General features: G+C 39.5%; 2 protein-coding genes across 2 annotated transcripts; both read right to left on the bottom strand.

Moving 5' to 3' along the window:
- Positions 1 to 2,646: 2,646 nt before the first annotated feature.
- On the bottom strand, positions 2,647 to 11,573 carry LOC100962591 (olfactory receptor 6Y1). The gene is made up of 2 exons (XM_003795383.1): positions 11,490 to 11,573; positions 2,647 to 3,630 (listed from the first exon to the last, which is right to left on the bottom strand). The coding sequence occupies exons 1-2, from the start codon at positions 11,571 to 11,573 to the stop codon at positions 2,647 to 2,649; spliced, it is 1,068 nt and encodes a 355-aa protein (XP_003795431.1).
- Positions 11,574 to 15,063: 3,490 nt separating this feature from the next.
- LOC100961449 (olfactory receptor 6P1) lies at positions 15,064 to 16,017 on the bottom strand. Its single transcript, XM_003795221.1, has one exon. It carries the CDS (start codon positions 16,015 to 16,017, stop codon positions 15,064 to 15,066), a length of 954 nt encoding a protein of 317 aa, XP_003795269.1.
- Between the last annotated feature and the right edge of the window lie 4,877 nt (positions 16,018 to 20,894).

Raw genomic sequence — 20,894 nt, 5'->3', positions numbered from 1 at the left:
TGAGACAGAGTATCACTCTGTTCACCCGGATAGAGTGCAGTTGTTCCTTTCTTAAAAAAAAAAGAAAAGTTGTAAAAATATATGAAATAAAAGTTTTATCACTTTGGTCAAGAGACAAGGTAAGATCATTGTCCCTGACAGAAGAGAAACAAATGCTTTCCTGTCTTATGACTTGGAAAGAATTTGCAGAGAGCAAGGCAAAGAATTGTACACCCTAATAAGAGACCTCTGGATAACCCTAATTTTAGTCCTAAAGAAAAACTGAAGGTGGATATTGGTTTTAAGAAACTCTCTGATTAATTTCATTTGGGAACTGGTATTATCCAGTGGAGCATAAATGATTTCACAGAATGCTGATATTAGACATCATTGTATGACAATGACAGAGTGAGACAGATATTTAAAATTTGTTTTAAGTAGATATTGGCTTGGCAAAGAATTTATGAAAAAAGACCTTAATGACAATCACAGAAACAACAAAGATAAATAAATGGGACTTGATCAAACTAAAAACTTTCCATACAGCTAAAGAAACTATCAACAGGGCAAATAGACAACCTATAGAATGGGAGAGAAAAATTGAAAACTATACATCTGATAAATGGCTAATAGCTGGAATCTACAAAGAACTCAAGAAGAAATCAAAAGGAAAAATAGAAAATGTCAAATACTGTGTGATCTCACTGATACCTGGACTCTAAAACAGTCAAACATAGAAGCAAAGGGTAGAACTGTGGTTGCCAAGAGCTTGAGCATGGGGAAAATGGAAAGATATTGATCAAATGGCATAACTTTCAGTTACAAGAAGAAAAAATTGGGGGGCTCTAATGCATATCAAGAGTATTGATAATGATATGGTCTGAATCTGTCCTTCAAAATCCACATATTGAAACTTAATGAACAGTGTGGTACACGTTACTAGATGGGGCATTTAGGAGGTGATTAAATCTTGAGGGCAGATCCCTAATGAGTGAGACTCGTGACTTTATAAAAGAGAAGAGTTGAAGGGACCTGTTTCCCCCTTTTGCCCTTTCACCTCTGTCATGTGGAAATACAGTTGTAGGGCTGACTTTGGAAGCAGAGGCTGGGCCTTCCCCAGATACTGAACCTTCAGGTGCCTTGATCTGGGATTTTCTAGTCTCCAGAACCATGAGAAATAAATTTCTGCTGTTTATAAATTACCCAGGCTCAGGTATTTTGTTGTAGTAGCACAAATTAACCAAGATAGATGGATATGCTAATTAATTTGATTGTGATAATCATCGCACAATGTATACATATAGCAAATTATCTCATTTTACATCTCAAATATATACAATCTTTATTTGTCAATTAAATATTTAAAATTACAAATAGTGGAATTTTAAAAGGATATTACATGCAGAGAAATAGAGATAAGAATAACAGATAACTTATCTGAAACTATGAAAGCTGGAAGATACTAGATCACTGGAAAAAAAGGAAAAAAAACTTATCAACTTAGAATTATTTACCCAGGAGAAATATCTTCAAAAATGAAGGTAAAACAATGTATTGTTCAGACTGTCTAAAGCTATAAAAATGTACCACTTGCAGCCTTCCACCACCAAGGAATATTATACACTTAGTTTTAGGCATAAGAAAAATGGCTTGTTCAAGCATCACTCCAATCACATGGTTGTCTTCTTTCCTGGATGTCTGCATTTTGTCTTTCCTCTGTGCATGCCTGTGTCCAGATTTTTCCTTCTGTAAGGACAGCAGTCATATTGGATAAGAACACACCCTATTGAACACGTTTTAGCTTGATTACCACTGTAAAACTTACTTCCGAACAAGGTTACTGGATGTGAGAATGTCAACATATCTTTTTAAAGGGGACAGAATTCAGCCCATAACTTTTAAAATTATGGTTATATTATTAACCTATTTTTACACTGCAAATTTAATTTTTAAAGTTTTTTGGAAATGCTTTTAAGATTTAATGATATTACATATTACATATTATTATATGGATTGGTATTAGTTTCTACTTTAATTTGTGTGTAATTTATCTATTATTTTTAAAAGCTTCAATAAGTCAGGAGTTAGTCTTTTTTTTTTTTTTTTTTTTTAGAGATAAGGTCACTCTTTGTTGCTCAAAAGATCCTCCTGCTTCAGCCTCCTGAGTAGCTGGGATTATAGGCATGTGCCACAACCATACCTGGCAGACATTAATTTATTTTTGTCTTTGTCTTTTACTTCTACAGGATAAATAGAAAGGGAGAAAGCCCTTTCCTAACGTGAGAGAGAAAATAGGGTTTTATTTTTTATATTCAACTATTTATCCTGTCTGGAATATATTTTGGTAAGTTGTATAATGAAAGTATCTACTGTTGTCTTTCTCTTCTTCCCTCCCTTCCTCCTTCCTTCCCTCCCATCTTCCCTTTCTTTCTTCTTAATTTCAAATACTTTTGTAAAATGTTTAAAACTTTTGACCAATAGTAGAGGCTACATCTTGGGAATGTGGTTCTTCAGTCATGTTTGTGTATACATACACATATGTATACACAAACACTCACGGAGAGCAGTGTTAAAGTATGAGAGGATGAGGATAACCAAGGCAAGACTTAGAGAGAAAGTGCATAGTAATCATCTCTCAATCCAAGCCTGAGGAATTCTATAAGTTTTTTAACTGTTGAGTGTCTCATCTTCCAGGGGCCCACTTCTTTTGCAAAGTATGGTCTTTTTGAGGGCTGCCTTTACTTCACGGTTCCTCAGACAGTAAATGATGGGGTTGAGGAGAGGAACGATGACAGTGTAGAGAACAGATACCACTTTGTTGGAATTGTAGGCATACATGAGCTTGGGACGGGCATAGGTGAAAAGGGTTGTGGAATAGAAGAGAATTACAACTGTCAGGTGGGAGGCACAGGTGGAGAATGCCTTTCGGCGGCCCTGAGCAGAAGGGATCCTGAAGATGGTGGTGAGGATGGTGGCATAAGATGTCACCACAACACACAGGGGAACAGCAATGACCATGAGGGCTAAAAAGAAGTCTACTAGCTCAGCCTGTGAGGAGTCCTCACAGGAGACATTGAGGAGTGGAGAGATGTCACAGAAGTAATGATTGATCTGAGGCGTGCCACAGTAGCGCAGTCGTGCAATGAAAACCATCTTGATCATGGCAGTCATGAGTCCACAGAACCAGCATCCCCCAGCTAGTGCACTGCAGAGCTGGTTAGTCATGATGACCGGGTAGCGTAGAGGGTTACAAATGGCTACATAGCGGTCGAAGGCCATGACAGCAAGGAGGATGTACTCAGTGCAGACAAAGGTGACGAAGAAGTAAAGTTGAGTCATGCAGCCATTGAAGGAAATGCTCTTGTCATAACTGAGGAAGTCTGCTAGCATCTTGGGGCTGATGACTGTGACATACCACATCTCTAGGAAAGAGAGATGGCTCAGGAAGAAGTACATGGGCTTGTGCAGGTGCCCATCACTGCGAATGGCGAGGATGATCAGAAGGTTCTCCAGCAGCGTCAGCAGGTAGATTGACAGGAAAATGGAGAAGAGCAGAAGCTGTAGGGCTGGTTGTGTCGGAAATCCCAGAAGAATGAAGTGTGTTGTCACTGTGCGATTATCTACTTCCAGAACCTTGGCGACCAGGACTGGCTGTGGATACAGACAGAGTCAGTTCTTTCCAAGCACTAGTCTATGGTAATTTATACCAATAAACTTTTACCATGAGCAGCAAATTCATCATGATAGGAGCTCTTGCCCTTTATATCTTTACTTCCTCTTGAATTATGAGGAAAACCAAAGCTTTTGAGCAAAGATGAACATATAGGAGCTTATATTTTATTTTTTCAATTTTTTTCAAAAAGAGTAGCTTATCCAAAGTCACACAGAAGTGAAATTAGAACCTCCTAATGCCCTACTGTGTGCTATGCCAACACTCATCACTGTTGGCACAGGCAGAATGCCTCCTGACCAGCCTCTAACTACAGGCAAAATATCCCCATTTACTGTATAGGGAAAGGAGGAACCAGGCCCCATCACCCATTCCGTAGGCATGATTTGTGTGACTGTAGCATGGTTGCATGATGCCACTAATCTGTAAAATGAAGTGAATCCTCCTGTCTTTATCTATTTAGCAAGTTTGCAAATCTTGAATGAAGTAGTCGTTGAGCATATCCACAGGATTAATAGCAAAAATAGGTTTTGATACAAATATGTATTCACCAGCTTCTCAGAGAACACAATGGAACTTCACAGGTAACGTGAAGGGTGATGTTTTCTTCCAGCCAATCCACAGTATAGAATGTTTAATTAGGAGTTTGAAAAAATTACATTCAAAATCTCATTCCTGTGTCTCTCTAGCTAAGTGAATAAGTTATATAAGCTTTCAGAATATTAGTTACTTTATTCTTAAGGTGGGAAATAATAGAGTGGGCTCAAACTTTGTGAGCATCACATGATCTTTAAAGTTTAAATTAAGTTGCTGTGGCTACTTACTGTTACCTTTCCAGGCTACTCTGCTTACCCACATGCACAACTTCCCAGCCACTCAAAACAACAGAAAATTAACTGGTGCAACCAGAAAAGTGGAGAGAACCATAGGAATTTTCCAAGGGTGTTAAGAATAAAGAACCCTTAGCCTGTCTGAGAGTATTATTAGATAACCACAAGATTCCTTTCAATTCTTTCTGTATTTTTGTCTAATAATTCAGCAAAATGTATGACCTCTCTCTAGGTTGGCCTGAAAATCATTCCAAAACCTACTGACACTAAACACCTTACCATTTCCAGCCTCTCTCTGTGTCCTATTTATTGCTTGTTTCCTCTTTTCTGTTCTTTGCCAGAGACAAAGTCACTCTTATTCTCCATTTATTGACAGCCTTACTTTTGCAGCATAAATATGCAGAACAACTTTTTTTTTTTTAAAGAAATGATCACTGGGTGAATAAGCTGGAGAATTACCGCTCCTTCCCATCCATTTCTCCCTTACCAAAGAAAGGAAGAATAGTTAATTTCTAACATGTTTTGAGAGGAAAAAATACATGGATAATTTTAAAAGGCAAATAATTTATCATAGTGTGAATTGAACAAATAACTGTTCTCCATTGGAATACAGTGCCTTATACACACACACATACATATGCACATTCAACACAAACTTGGCCTTGCTTGTCACAGCTGAGGAGTCACTAGACAGTGAGACAGTGAAGCTTACAAACATGGCAAGCCTCACGAATCCTAGTTCTTCATTTTTCTTTCTTTTAATCTCTGTGTCCAAGAGCCAAAACCAACTTAAAACCTATTTGTGACTATTCAGGCTTGTGTCCATCTGGCTTTCTCTCACCTCCTCTTTTCTAATGGGCAGATGAAATGAGCATTTCTAGCTACTGAGGGATGGTCCTACTGTTTGGGAGACACTGTCTTCATCCACAGTCATAGGATGTCAGTCTCCAGAGCTGTGTCCTTGGGCATAGTTCCTAGATGTAGTTTATATTCCAGAAAACTACAGGCAAGTCCTTATACCCTAAGGTCCTCTCTTCTGGGAACCATCCCTAGTATCCTCTAGAACAAGAATCCTAACCTTAAAACATAGTTCTAAGAATGACTCAAGGAAATAGTGCAACATGTCACAATACCTTAGCAATAGATACTATCATTCTCATAGTAGACGCTTCAGGGTTGAAACTGGAAATAAAAACACTTCATTTAATTTTCAGACTGAGAATTAGTAAATAAAGCATGGGATATCTTTTCAAGAACTATGAATTCATTTATTTCTTCTCTACTTGTAACAGAAATGGACAAGCTAGATGCAGCACCATAATAAATTAGCATAAAATGAAAGTCTGGAAAAAAAAAAGAAAAAAGGAGAAAAGAGAGAATACAATGTTATATTAAGAACATCTAACGGAACAATTTATCACATAAGCCTGGAACTTAGCTTTAAGATTTTTAGTAGTGAATTAAAACAGGACAATTGGAAGTAGAAAGTGATCACATTTGATCCTCAAAACATTCTCCTATTAACTGCTCACTCTCTTTCTATACACACACAGACACAGACACAGACACAGACACAGACACAGACACAGACACAGACACATACACATACACATATATCTCATCTCGTTCTCATCCTGATATCTTCCAAGACTGCTCAGACAGTCCATCTGGTAAACTTATGAGGGAGAGAGTAAGTCTGTCATAGTTGACACTTTGCTTCCAGTGGAAGTTTTATAGCCACTGGATTGTGGGGAGGCTATGCTGATTGGATGGCCAGAAGATGCCTTCCTTTAAATATCTGAAAGAACTTGAAACATCTGGAAGCAAACTTATATTATCATCTCATCTTCAAAATAGGAATAAATGTATATTTTTCTGGGGCAAACGTCATGGTGTCTACTTGACCCAGAGATAATAAATCCCTAGCTGAAGGTCACACAACTACTCGCTTAATGATTGAGTTGGAATTAAATCCACATTTCTTTCTTATATGAGGAAAAAACATGCAAGGGGTGAAGAAGCCCGGTGAAGGTCCCAGTGCTCTGGATCTCAAACAGCTTTCCTGGTAGACCTTTAAACCATCTTGCTGGTCCTTGTAGTCAACTTTCAGTCATATACTGTGGACTTAGCTCATGGAATAGTAGCAGTTTAAAATGAGTGGCATTTTCATTCAAACTTATTTTTTCTCTGATAAGGAAATCCCAGAATGATTTAAGTGATTTCTTTCCAGAGTTAAACAACTATATATGACAGAGTAGCAAATAATTAATGATCACATTTTAGTTCCTGGCAAGCTTTAACCCTTGATTGTCTTACACACTTCTTTCAGTTTAATTCCTTCTATGGCCCAATTAACATAAACATAAAGAAGGATACATGATCTCAAAAAAGTCAGTTTTATTTGAACAGAACTGTAAAAGGGAACATGAGTTTTATAATCATGATTTTCTCAACAAGTATATTTTATTAGCTGTCACAATTAATATTCCCTTTTATTAATTGCATATGTGTACACATGCACACAGCTAAAGAAGTAGAAAGGGAACATTCAGCTCTAGAAACACAGGATCTAAAAGTTGCAAGGAGCCTGAGAAGTCATTTGAACTAGCTTTCTATGAAGCTTGTGAATCTCTAATACACAGACTCAAGTATTTACCTAAAGTTTCCCTGATTCTCTCCAGGAACTGAAAACTCAATATATACAAAAATAGCCATTCTTTTTAATAAAAAGAAACCTCTTATTGAGAGATGCAAAGCTTTCTTTTCTGGAATCCAATGCATCCACATTCAGGAGTCCTGGCTAAATCTCTGTGGAGACTGGTTTGGCCAAAGTGAGGCCAGAAGTCTCCAAAGTGGAGCACAGGTAGTGAGAGATGAAACAGAATAATCTCCTGTGAGCAAGCTAGTCTTCTACCAACTCCTGTGGGGAGGAGATTAAAAAAGAAAAGTATAGGCTGGCCAAAGGGAGAGATATCTGTCTTGGACCCTCAGTGGCAAGGCACTTTCTACAGGGGAACAAATGCATTGTTATTTCTTCAAATCAGTTTTAAAGGGATGTAATTCTAGTCCATCTCCCTCTTCTCTTGAGACCAATGGTGCCTCAAGGTTATATGCACAGTAGCTCCTGAGTGTGCAGCAAGGGAGGACACCTCAGTGTGCAGGAGGGCAGGACACCCCAGTCTGTAGCAGGGCTGTACACCCCAGTGTGCAGCAGGGTGGGACACCCCAGTGGGTAGCAGGATAGGACACCCCAGTGTGTAGTAGGGCAGGACACCTCACTGCCATCTAGCAAAGCTCTCTGCAACTCAGCCTCTGCTGTATGTTGGCTTTGAAGACCTTAATGGGGAAAATCTACATTTCATAGCCCTGGCCCTATACACTCTTTATAACTCCCAAAGCATGGCCTGCATTTTGAAATACTATTTTTTTTCATCTACTTAGTTTGAGGAAAGTGACTTAACTTCTATGGGTCTTATTTTGAGCATAATTAATCTTTGCAGTTTATTTTAGGATTTCAAATTGTGGATAAATACAACTACATGATGTGTTGCATATTTTGAATAATCAGGATGCCAGATAGGATTTCTTAAATTCTTGCTGTATGGTACTATGAATAGAAGTGAAATTCTAGTGTTTTATAGCACTGTACAATGAATACAGTTAACAAGAATATAAAGTTTCAAAAAAAATCCCCTGTGAGATATTGAATGTCCCCAACACAAAAAAAATGATAAATATTCAAGATGATGGATGTGTTAATTACCTTGATCTGATCACGACACATTATATACATGTATGTATCCAAACATCACTATGTACTTTGCAAATGTGTTTGATTACTATATGTCAATTAAAAATTGAAGAAAACAAGTAAGAGGAAAAAAGTTATAAGTGATCAAAACTTTTGTAACCACTACCCCATCTGCCAGCTCATGCTCTTATTTAACATAAAAATACACTCACGCTCACATACCCACGTTCCTCCCACCACTGCTCACGTACACATGTTCACGTGCTCTCATACATTAATTACCTTTTCTGTGCTGGATGGAATTCTCTCCTCTGTCTTCAGTCAGCAGATACCTGGACTCTGCACTTTGTAAGGCAGAATTGGGCTAATTAATGCATTAAATTGAGGCATCTTCGAGAAAATAGACCACTGGGGAATTTCAGAGGCTCGGACCTATTTCAGCCACAGTGGGTTCTCAGAGTAGAGTCTTAAATCAATCTGAGAATTTACATTACACAATACCTCTGAATTCCTGACATTTTTCATATGGCTCCATAGACATAAATACCAGAGAAATTGTTGTGGAGCTGAAATTAATGTGTAAATGGGCCAAGTTCCCTCCTCATCTTCAACCTGTTGTGGTGCTGCTGATTATAGACTCAAAGAAGACAAATGATCTTTACGTCAATAAAAGTTTTGATGAATTGGTAATTTAAATAAACTTGATTTTCAATTATTCTTTGCTTTCTGTTATAAAAATAAGCAATTCAAAGCTCACTTGGAAGTTTTCTGAACTCACCATTTTCTCGGCAATGTAACTCTTTTCCTAGCTTGTCAAGGGTGACCAGCTTGCACAGAGGAGGGATGAGAAATCACGTAGGCCAAGAGGAGGAAGGCAATGCTCACCAGAGTGTCGCTGAGCAAGTCTGGTTTGTGTCTCCAATGAGCTTGTGGAAGGCACAGAATGGAGCTATTTGTGCTTCTGTGCTACGAAAGGAACACGAGCCAACTCTCTTCCACCCATGGAGACCTCCCAAGAGACACAACCTTCAAGAACCTATTTGGCCTTTCAGGGCTCAAGGGCATCCCAAGGGGACCCTGAAGAAAGACCCGGAAAACTAAGTGGAACCTTTAGGCACAGAGAGACCATAAGTGTACTGGGAGGCACACTGCTTCCCCTTCCAAACCAGGCACTGGGGAAGAGGAAAGTGAGGGGACAGTACGTGCATGTGTGTATGTATGTGAGTGTGTGTGTGTGTGTGTGTGTGTGTGTGTGTGGTTATCTTTCTAAGGAACAATCTCACAAATGACAAGGTCCTCTGGGAAGAGACAGTGCTATAGGCCAAGTCATTAAAAATATAAGAATGATAAGTTCCCATCCTTAATTGGAAACCCAAGTATATGAGTACACCTGCATCTCCAAACTCCAAACACACTCAGATTCTGCGCTTTTGAGTGTAGATTATGTACACAGACATGACTCTTATGCATCAATAACTTGGTAGAGTGAACAACAAATACACTGCATCCTGATGAGGTCTGTATTTTCAAAAATAGTAATAACAGGTGTATAGTTACTCTTACTATCTGCAAATAGTGCACATTCAGAAGCACGCAAAGGTATTCAGAGAAGGTAGAGGGTAGTAAGACTGTAGGAAAACCTAGGGGCATGACCCTTGGACAACTATCTCCTTAGGGGTATATTTTGCTTCAGGGATTAGAATATTGCCCACCCCAGGATGATTAGCCTCAGAACCACAGATCCTGGGCTAAAGCTGAGAGTGGGAAGGACCCATTAGAATTTGATATACACTACAGTGAAGGGTGCTTGCACTTTTATGGAGCTGGGAAACATGAGCTCTTTATTAAAATATCAGAATTACCTTAAGGAAGTGTAATAAAACCCTAAGACTGCAAAAAGCCTAGTCTATATCTATTTCTATATCTAGAAATAATAACTATTTAGTCCTTACTATTTTCTAATTTGATAAAAAAATTTAAAAGAAAATTTCTTCTGCAGAAAACTGAGGCAGCATTCCATTCAGGTCCAGGGGCTTTCCCTGCCCATTACTGGCTCTTTGGTGATATTCTGTGCTACCATTCTGTGCAAACCTGACCATTCTTTCAGGAAATATTTACTGGACATCTTCTGAGTATGAGGAACTCTTCCTAAGTCACAAAAATTCTGAGACAGATAACCATGTCTTATACCATCTACAAAGTAGCCTATGAATAAAAATCCCATAATTTATGTTTTCTTTTTAAACTTAATAAGTATATTTTTATTCAATTGGATGAATAGCACTACTATTGTGAGAGAGATGAATTTCATCCAAAACCTTTGATTAACCCAACTGCATGCTGCTTCATTACTTCCTCTCCAGAGTCTCCATCTGTGGAAAGCTTGCTGTGCTGAGTGCACATTCAGAGCCTAAAAAACAAAACAAAACAAACCCCAAACAATAAATAAATAAATAAATAAAAACTAAAGGAAAGTGCGATAAAATAATGAATAAAATGGCCTCAATACTATTAATAGCTACTGGAGTTACAAGCATAGTGTCTGGAAGGAAGGAATTGGCCTTTCTTAGACTAGCTCTGGGAATTACAAATACTATCACAACCTGACAGAATGGCACAACTTATGATTTAAGCATGATCATGATTTTTCTCTGAAAACTTGGAAAAACATACTTCATGTGAAAGAAAATTAAAAGTCAGGCATGGCCACACATGCCTGTAAACCTAGCTAGCACTCTGGGAGGCTAGGGAGGGTAGATTGCTTGAACTCAGGAGTTCGAGACCAGGTGGAGCAAGAGCAAGACCCTGTCTCTACTAAAAGTAGAAAAACTAGCCAGGCGCTGTGGGGGGCATCTACACAGAAGGCTGAGGCAGGAGGGTGGCTTGAGCCCAGGAGTTTGAGATTGCTATGAGCTATGATGATGCCACTACACTCTACCCCAGGGCAGCAGAGTGAGACTGTGTCTCAAAAAAAAAAAAAAAAAATTAAAAACAATTTCAAAAATTCTGAAAAAATGCAAGTAAAAAAGTAGACCAATGCCTAATATCAAGCATGCATATATTAGTCAAACAATTAGAGAAAACAAAATTTACAGTTCTAAAAATGGGAGTTTATCTTATCATTTAGTGAAAAACATGGATGTAGGTAGTAGATGGTGCTGGTTCAATTTTTCAACCACACTAAATCAAACCCATGATTTTCATATATTTCTGTGCCTTGTCCCTCAGGGCGTCGACCTTTCCTCCCCACATTTATTACCTCCTGGATGGCTGCTGGGTCTGCGGGCTCAGATCCAAGCCCAGGAAAGGGGAAGCAGCAGTGCTCACACCAGAGCCAGCACATCGCCCTTCTCTTAGAAGACAGCTTCCCCAGCAGGCCCTAACTCATATTTTATTGGAGAAAAATGAGCTCCATAGCCAGTCTTAGTGCCGAGAGAAGCTGAGATATCAAATATATGAGAAAGACGTAGATTTATTACCTGGGTTTTAGCTTTGAAAAAAATCAGGTTATTCTAGCAAAGACAAATGAGGTCACTATTGGCTAGGCAGCTAAAAATGCCCATTTCTTTTCTTAACTGACAATGAGTTGCACATCAGAGCCATTTGCAAAGCTTATTTTATTTAAAAAGCCCCACTGATGGAGTTGAGTAAAATATTTAGAGAAATCTCCAAAAGAAGTAGTCAGCAACCTATCAACACCAATGAGAGCACTGGGGGAATCTCACACTAGAAGAATAAATTGAGAGCTCTGAGATTTGCCAATGGGGGAAAAATGCAACATGACCAGAGCTCTACAAATAGCATATATATCAACTGGCATTTTTCAGCTACCCAAGAACGCTAAACTTTCTAATCCACTTGCTGCCTTCTTCACATGGTTGTAAAGATGCTTGGGGCTTTGCTTTACACATACTAAGTCTTAGAGAAAGCCAGTTCTTTAATCTCAGTTTCAGTGAGAGTGGGTTTGATGTGTGGTGAATAGAATAGGCTCGTCCATTAGAAAGCATATATTAAAATTGCTGGTGAAAAATAACAATAACGAGGGGACTTGCCATGTATTGAATGTTTCTTCTGAGCTGTATTATATGCCAGAAGGTCCACCGAACAATCAAATTCCCAAACTGGCAAAAGCCACACCTATTATCCCATCAATTTAGGGAAACAGGATTATAAACACAATATTCCAGAAAGACATAGGAGTTTCTCTGATGGAGAAGGAGTACTGAAGGCAGCTGAGGGCTACACTCTTTCATTTAAAGTCGTGTCTCAGGTATGAGGACATGACGTTCTTATAAAGGGGTGCAGGATAAACCTCGACTTGGAATCCTGAGGCTCCATAAGAACCAATATCTCTTATAACAGTGTCATGGGCATCTGTATCTTCCAGAATTCTCTGCAAAAGACATGCCAAGTTATAAAAGGAGCCTGAAGCTATGATTTTCCATTGGCTATTTATAATACATTCATATCCTCTCCCTGTCCAGAGAATATTTACCAATCATGAGTAATTCATATGATAAACAATGTTTCCTAGTAACATTTATCAGGTTTCCTACGGACCAGAGCTAGAAAGTTAACCCAAGATAAAATTCAGCTCCAAAGAAAGAGAAAATATTTTATTAATCCTTTCCTCACATATGCATTATTCATTTAATATTCACAAGTATATGAGAGAAGTTTTTTTTTTGTATTATAAAAGGAAAAACTAAGAGCAGAGAAATTTCTTATGTGATCACATAACTTGTCAGTAACAAAGCCAACATCAAACTGAAATTTGTTAGTTCTAGTGTCTGAACTCTAAACCATAAACTCCATGCCTTCCATACCCCCAGAAAATTAAAGGGAATGTAATAGAAATTGAACCACACCCAGAGATGTTTCTAAGGCTATTTAGAAATTTGATGAAAATAAAACAAACTGTTTCAAGTATCAGATATTTTTATTTTATTTTAATTTTGGAAAACCTAAAATGATTATTGATAAAGTAGTTTTCATTGATAAGACAACCGTCACCCCAATGCCCAATACAGACTGACTGAGAATAGGCAAGTGTCCACCAACCAGCCATCTGTGTTCATTGGAATTTGTTCAAGTATATATTGTATTTCATTGTTTTACACATCTCATGTAAATAATCAGTGAGTTCAATGTACAGAAATTTGGGTAAATGATCTTGACTCAGAATGTGACAAATCAAATAATTTTCCAGAAATTCAGGGAACTGGACAGAATGTCTAGGATACCTGCAACCTGTCTCTGACTCTCTAATCTTATTTCTTATTAAGGATTTTTCTGTTCTTGTGGTCCTTTGTCCAGGGGCAAAATGTAAAACATTTACAACTGGTATAATCCCGACTCCAATTAGCTGGAGCAGAAGCTTGTATTAGGGAGGGAGAAGATCTTTGTAAAAGTTTTCGAGCACATTTTACCTACTACCTAGTCAACTTCTATTAGGTCCACCAACTTCATATTCCCACAAAATTCAAAGAAGGGAAATGAAGAGGATATTTATCTGTATTGATTGGTACATATATGGCGGCATATCAACACCACATCTCTCTGCTTTGACTTCCAGTGGATATGGAGTATGTCCATATCCACTGGACATTTTTATTAGGGGATATAAAATTTATTTCTTGGGGTATAATGTACACTTTTTCAGTTTCTCGTGGAAGTGAGATTTAAGAATCTAGATCTTTGAGACAGATCCATTAAAGCCTGGATTGCTTTGTCTTGACCTCTCATCAGTCAGTCCCTTTTCCTTTCTCATATCATATTTTCTCACTTATAAAATAATAAGCTAGGTCTAGAGTAGTGGATATCAAACTGTGTGTAAAGCAGGAGTTCTTAAGAAGTTTTGAAGGCCGGGCATGGTGTCTCATGCCTGTTGTCCCAGCACTGTGGGGGCCAAGGTGGGAAGGTGGGTAGATCGCCTGAGCTCAGTTGAGTTCAAAACTGGCAGAACACCAGCATGAGCCAGGGTGAGCCAGAGTGAGACACTGTCTCTACCAAAATAATAATAATAATAATAATGAGCCAGACATTGTGGTGGGTGCCTGTAATCCCAGATACTTGGGAGGCAAAGGGCAAGAGAATCGCTAAAGGAAGAAAGAAAAAAAAATTTAAAAACATATCCAATATACTCAGTCCTACTATGAAACTAATTTATAGCTTTCATATGAAAGCTATAACCCAATTATAGTCCAAGAATATGAGGAAAGGGGAAAAGGGGGTAGGATGGGTGGAAGGAGGATAATTGGTGAGACCACACCTACGGTGCATCTTGCAAGGGTACATGTGAAATTTACTAAATGTAGAATATAAATGTCTTAACACAATAACTAAGAAAATGCCATGAAGGCTATGTTAACCAGTTTGATGAAAATATTTCAATTGTATATAAACCCAGCACATTGTACCCCATGACTGCATTAATGTACACAGTGATTTAATGAAAAACAACATGAACAACAACAACAAAACCTTAAAATTAAGATAAATGAAAGCCAGATGAAATTGAAAGAAAAAAGAAGTTTTGAAGATGATTCATAGCATGGTTATATGCCAAATACAGTCAGGTTTTGCGGGGAGTCTTCATTTTAGCAAATCCACACATGATTCTTGGGTAGCTAGCCTAACCTTAGTTTGAAAACCCCTGTAAAAAATTAACAATTCATAAACTTAACATTTAAGTAAGGAGGCCCCCAAACTGTATTTAGAGAAACTAAATTATTTATAGACTAATTGATATTTTTGTTCCCTTTAGACTCATTCTGTGATTTCTTGAGGAGGAAGACTCTGTTGTTTTCCTTCCTGCCAGGGTCTGTGGTACATCAGTGTGGACCATCCCTAGGATCCCAGCATCTGCCCAGCACTGTCTTCCTGAAGGCATCCTTTACCTCCTTGTTCCTTAGGCAGTAGATGGCAGGATTGAGGAATGGTACGATGACGGTGTAGAGCACAGAGATGATCTTGTTGTGGTTGAAGGTGTACATGGCCCGGGGACGTGCATAGGTGAAGAGAGTGGAGGAGTAGTAGATGATAACCACTGCCAGGTGAGAAGCACAAGTGGAGAAGGCTTTGCGGCGTCCCTGGGCAGTGGGGATCCTTAGAATGGCTGCAATTATGGCAGCATATGATGAAACCACAGCCAATAGAGGGAGGAGAATCATCACCAAGGCCAAGAGGAAGTCTACCATCTCTGCTTGCTCCTTGTCAGAGCAGGTAAGGTTAAGCAGTGGGGAGATATCACAGAAAAAGTGGTTGATGATGTTGGGTCCACAGTAGGACAGTCGGGAAATGAAAAGAAGCTTCATCATGGAGCTGAAGAAGCCACCACCCCAACAGGCAGCAGCAAGGCGAGTGGCCAGACTGGGAGGCATGAGACTTGGGTAACGGAGGGGCTCACAGATGGCCAGGTAGCGGTCATAGGCCATAACTGCTAAGAGCACACATTCAGTGCAGGCTAAGGCAATGAAGAAGTAGAGTTGGGTCATGCATCCTAGGAAGGAGATTCTGCCATCCTGGGTAAGAAAGGCTCCCAAGAGCCGAGGGATGGTGACATTGATGTACCATAGCTCCAGGAAGGAGAGATGGCCAAGGAAGAAGTACATGGGGCGGTGAAGGCTTGGAGCGAGCCAGATGGTGAAGACGATGAGTGCATTCTCCAACAACGTCAGCAGATAAATTGCAAAGAAGAAGACAAAGAGAAGCAGCTGGAGGAGAGGAGAGGTAGGGAAGCCCACCAGCACAAACTCCTCCACGTGGCCTGTGCTCAGATTTCTCATAGTCACTGTCCTCTTAAGTGCCTGGGAAAAAAAAGCACAAGAAGAACAAGAGGTTGAAAGACCAGAGGACCAAACCACTAACATTCCTTCACAGATTACAACCTCTGAAGGTGTACGGCTGCGTGTTGTTAATTATTATGGCATCATCTTTTCTCTTCACTTTGTGGTTTCATCTCTCACCTCACATGAAAAGTTCTCAGACTTGAGTATTGTATTCAATAATGTAATCAACCTTAGCTACAGTGGGTATTTGATAAACACTGAGTGATTTCAGAACCACCTTGGTGTTCAGATTCTTGTTTTCTTATCCAGGACATGATTTTCTCTCATTTTGTTAAAATCTCTCAAGTCCCATAGTACCTTGACTCAATGTTTGCCAAACAAGTGAGTAAAATAAGGAATGACAGCAAGCTGGAGTATGAGGACTAATCTCTCAAGGGAAATTGGACTGCGAGGAATTAGTCACTCAAGGAGATTGAGTTACAATGTGAAGTAGCATAGAAGGAGGAAGGTTGGTTTGAAAAGGGTTCATTTCCAACTAGAGAGGCAATTCAGGATGGAGAAGAGGAGGAATCTCTGCTCCAGAAAGTAGTGATTTCCCATCCCCTTGACAAGTATTTTTGAGTACATTCAAAAATTACAACCTCTGAAGATGCACGGCCGTGTGTTGTGCTCGAGTTTAACTGTCTCATTTCCAGGACTGATACCGTAGAATGCAAAATGCCCCTCTCCCAAGTTGTGCATATACTAATCCCTGGCACATGTGAATGTTACATCATATGACAAAGATGTTGTGGATGTGATTAAATTTAGATTTTGAGATGGGGAGGATTATCCTAGATTATACAGGTGGGCCTTAAATGTAGTCAGAGGGGTCCCTCTGAGACAGAAGCAGGGGGAAAACTGACGATACATGCAGAGGAGAGAGCGGGGTGAAAATGGAGCAGAGAGAGATTTGAAGATGTCAGCCTTGAAGACTGATGTGATGTGGTCACAAGACGAAATGCTGGCAGCTACCACAAGTGAAAAGAAGCAAGGAAGGGATTCTCCTTAGATGCTCCAGAGGGAGTGAGGCTGCGCCAACACCTTGAATTCTGCTAAGCGTACTGATTTCAGACCTCTGACCCCCCAGGGCTATGCGACAATAAATCTCCACTGTTTTAAACCACCACATTTGTGGTAATTTGTTTCAGCAGCCACAGGAAGCTGATGCAGCTGGCGAGGTGGCAAAATGAAAGGGCAGTCATCTTTCCCGTTGGTCTGCTCTGTCTTTACATCATCCTACCAATGTTGGCAGAGGCCTGGCATCTCTGGAGGCCTTCTGGTAAAGTCACAAATCCAACTTAAGTTACGTGTTATAGGTTAGACGTCACCAAGCATTTTCCATTTGTGGTGAGATGTAAATACTTACCTTCACATTTTTAAAACAAGAAATTTAAAAGACAATTTACCAGCTTGCACACCAACAATAGTTTTAGGTACTCTAATTTTCACTGCAGTGTGAGTACTGACCTTTTAAATAAAACTATTGCATTATTTCTTTTTTTTTTTCTTTTGAGACAGAGCCTCAAGCTGTCCCCCAGGCAGAGTGCTGTGGCATCACAGCTCACAGCACCCTCCAACTCCTGGGCTCCATCGATTGTCCTTTCTCTGCCTCCCAAGTAGCTGGGACTACAGGTGCCTGCCACAATGCCCAGCTATTTTTTGGTTGCAGCCATCATTGTCATTTTGTGGGCCCAGGCTGGATTAGAACCCGCCAGCTCAGGTGTATGTGGCCGGCGCCTTAGCTGCTTGAGCCACAGGTGCCGAGCCTGCATTATTTCTTAATACATTCAATGGAGTCCAAATGTCAGTGTTGTGATAATTATACCCACTACTACTAGCTCAAACATTACATAAATGAATGTCTTTAAGAAATGAAAATTGTGCATCATTTATCTTATCAAAGTTACAATGTATGCTGTTGTAATATATTTTTATAATTGCAAGTTTTAAATTAATTTCTTCTATATCTATGTGTTTTTGTTTACTCTTGAGACTATAAAAGCTTTAAAAGATTTTCTTTAGATATTGTATAATTAACATGCATGTAATCAAAGCACTACAAATAAATAAAAATATTTGAAAAAAGTATTGAACAAAATCTTAAAAATTAGAAAACTATCTTATAAACATGTGGACTGTCCTTTTTTTCCCAATGCTTGTGCACATCTGTGTAGACTAATTACCACAATGACAAAGATTATAGTCTCAATCCTATTCCTGCTTTTAATTTTAGAGACAGAAACACTGCAGAAGCTAGGTCACACAGAAGCCACGTTGATGGACTGTAGCTCCAGGAATGACAGCTGTTTCATTATAGGTCTAGCATTAAATTATTTGCACTTTTTATTAGTTATGTGCAAAAAAGTTTGAACACAGTATTATATCATCAAGATTATCTTTATAGAGCTGTTAGCTGACCATTTGATTAGCTCCCACTTAAACTGTGTTTAGAGAAACAGGTTGGAAACCTCTGAAGTGCTAAAGGATTCACTGTCCAGCTATTAGTCACTCACTCTCTCAACACTGGTGTCAGCAGCAACTTGGCCTCAGGGACACTTCCACTCAGCATTATTCTGTTACCCTTTCCCTTGTAAAGAGGGAAAAATCTTTTTGAAAAGATAAGTGAGAAAGGAAAAGAAATAATGTCTCAGAGAGATAAATTTTAAGAAGAGCTTAGGCCAGGCAAGGTGGTTCATACATGTAATTCTAGCTCTCCGGGAGGCCGAGAAGGGTGGATTGCTCAAGCTTGGGAGTTCAAGACCAGCCTGAGCAAGAACAAGACCTCATCTCTACTAAAAATAGAAAAAAATTGCCAGGCATTGTGGCAGGTGCAAATATTCCTAGCTACTTGGGAGGCTGAGGCAAGAGGCTTGTTCATGCCCAAGAGTTTGAGGTTGCTGTGAGCTATGGTGCCATGACACCCTGGTGCCAGGATGACAGAGTGAGGCTCTGTCTCTAAATAAATAAATAGGAATCTGATCTTTGGAACTATTCTTGCCTGGACCTTGGAACATTTTTTTTTTGTACCCTCAAGTATTCATGAACTCCAATTTGGAAACAGTGACTTGCTGTGTCAGATGTCACACTTTTCTGAGAGAGTCTGGAGAGGAGGTGTGGGTGGTAGGGCTGGAAACAGGATTGGAAGGAAGCCCAACATGACTTGAAGGTGGGTAATGACAGAGGACAGGAAACTCAAAAGATGGCTGGAAACTCCCAAGAACCATGGTGAGGGAATTCTGGTGCTGAGTTCAGACTGAGCAATGACAGAAAGTCTGAAAAGAGACTTGTCTTCATCCCTCTATACCCAGTAAACAGAGAAGGACCTAGAACATAGTAGGTACCTGATAAATATAAATGGAATGAGTTTCAGTCTTGATTTGTGTGATCCTGATTTGTCAATAATTTACTTCACTCAGATGCATATTTTGAAAATATAGATCAGTGCACTAAATACAAAGTAGGGTTCTTCCCTAGTTACAGCACTGCATGAAATTTGGCTCTGAAATTGGCCAGGGTCACTCCTGAGGGACAGGGATATAAGTTGTTGGGAAATGAGGCGGGGGAAGAAGGCAACCTTGGAAACACACAGCTCACAAGCATGTTTGAAGCCTGTCTTGCTCTACAGCCACCTGTGGCTTAAATCATTTATTGATCAAAGCCAGGCCTGTATGTTGAGCCCTTTGTATGGAGAGGTTCCCACAACCCCAAATCGTGCCCGTGCCTCAGGAACACTTACTAACATTGCATCATCACCTTCATGGGTTTCCAGCTCAGTTGTCCAAAGCCGAATCCTGTTTCCTATCCAGACTGGCCAACTATTGCCAAGGAGTTTTGTCTCCAGCTCAGGCAAGTTTGGTCCTTAATATCTGCTGGATATTGTCTCTTCCTTTTTGATACATCCTGCTCCAACTCTGCCCTCCCGTTGTGAAGAAGTCCTTTTGATAGACTACTTCTGAATCACAGTATTCAGATCCCTCCCCCAGCTCTGAGTTTTATTTGTCTCGTTCACTATACGTTCTGGGCTAAGTTCTTTGTCCATCACAAGTTTGGGGGCCACCTTCCTCATCTATTAGTATTAGGAGGTTTTTATATCAGGATAGCATTCTTCCATCAGGGCCAACAGACGGACGAGCTTGAAAATTTAAAATTCACACAGTGGTCATGTCTCTAAACACACCCTCTCATTTGGCAGCTTAGGTTTCAAATAATAATGAATGAGGAGGGTCTTGAGGATTTTCTTCTGTCTCATTTCTCCTCAGAACCAAGAGCAGCTCTTTACCTGTAGCTCTTCTCAGGACAAAATGATATTAATATCTGTGGTGTTGTGCAATTCATCTTTCACATGCCCTTGAGAACTCTCTCTTACACTTACCCTCCCCTTTGCACCTGTTACCTGTGATTCTTATTTAACCTTCCAGTCACATCGGAGTTCATCTGCTTTCTACCTCTGGTCTTTGCACCTGAGTAAGTACAATAAGGCAAATGCCCACCAATGCTCTGTGAGGACTTTGTCCAAAAGTTCTTGCACATCTGCAGTTGTGATTATGACCCTACTAATGTGTCTATGGGGGTAATTATGCATTTACCTGGAGTTTTCTTCCTCACTAGCAGAAACTCTCACTAATTTCTCTATCCTAGTTAAATACTTTGAACGTGATATGTTACCAATAAATATTTATCAAATTAATTAAGTAATAAATAAGGTAATAATTAGGGGCTCAGGAATTTAATGCTCCTTTTCTGTTTCAATGGTGGAAAGCTGAAACTATTTTTATATCTATCAAATAATGCTGCTGCTACAGGTGATGTGATCTATCATTCCTACTTCATTG

Source organism: Otolemur garnettii, unplaced genomic scaffold, assembly GCF_000181295.1.
Source record: "Otolemur garnettii isolate 467f Iridium unplaced genomic scaffold, OtoGar3 scaffold00091, whole genome shotgun sequence".
In the NCBI taxonomy this organism is placed as follows: domain Eukaryota; kingdom Metazoa; phylum Chordata; class Mammalia; order Primates; family Galagidae; genus Otolemur; species Otolemur garnettii.
Note: the sequence above shows the minus strand (reverse complement) of the source record. Positions and strands in the feature narration are given on the sequence as shown.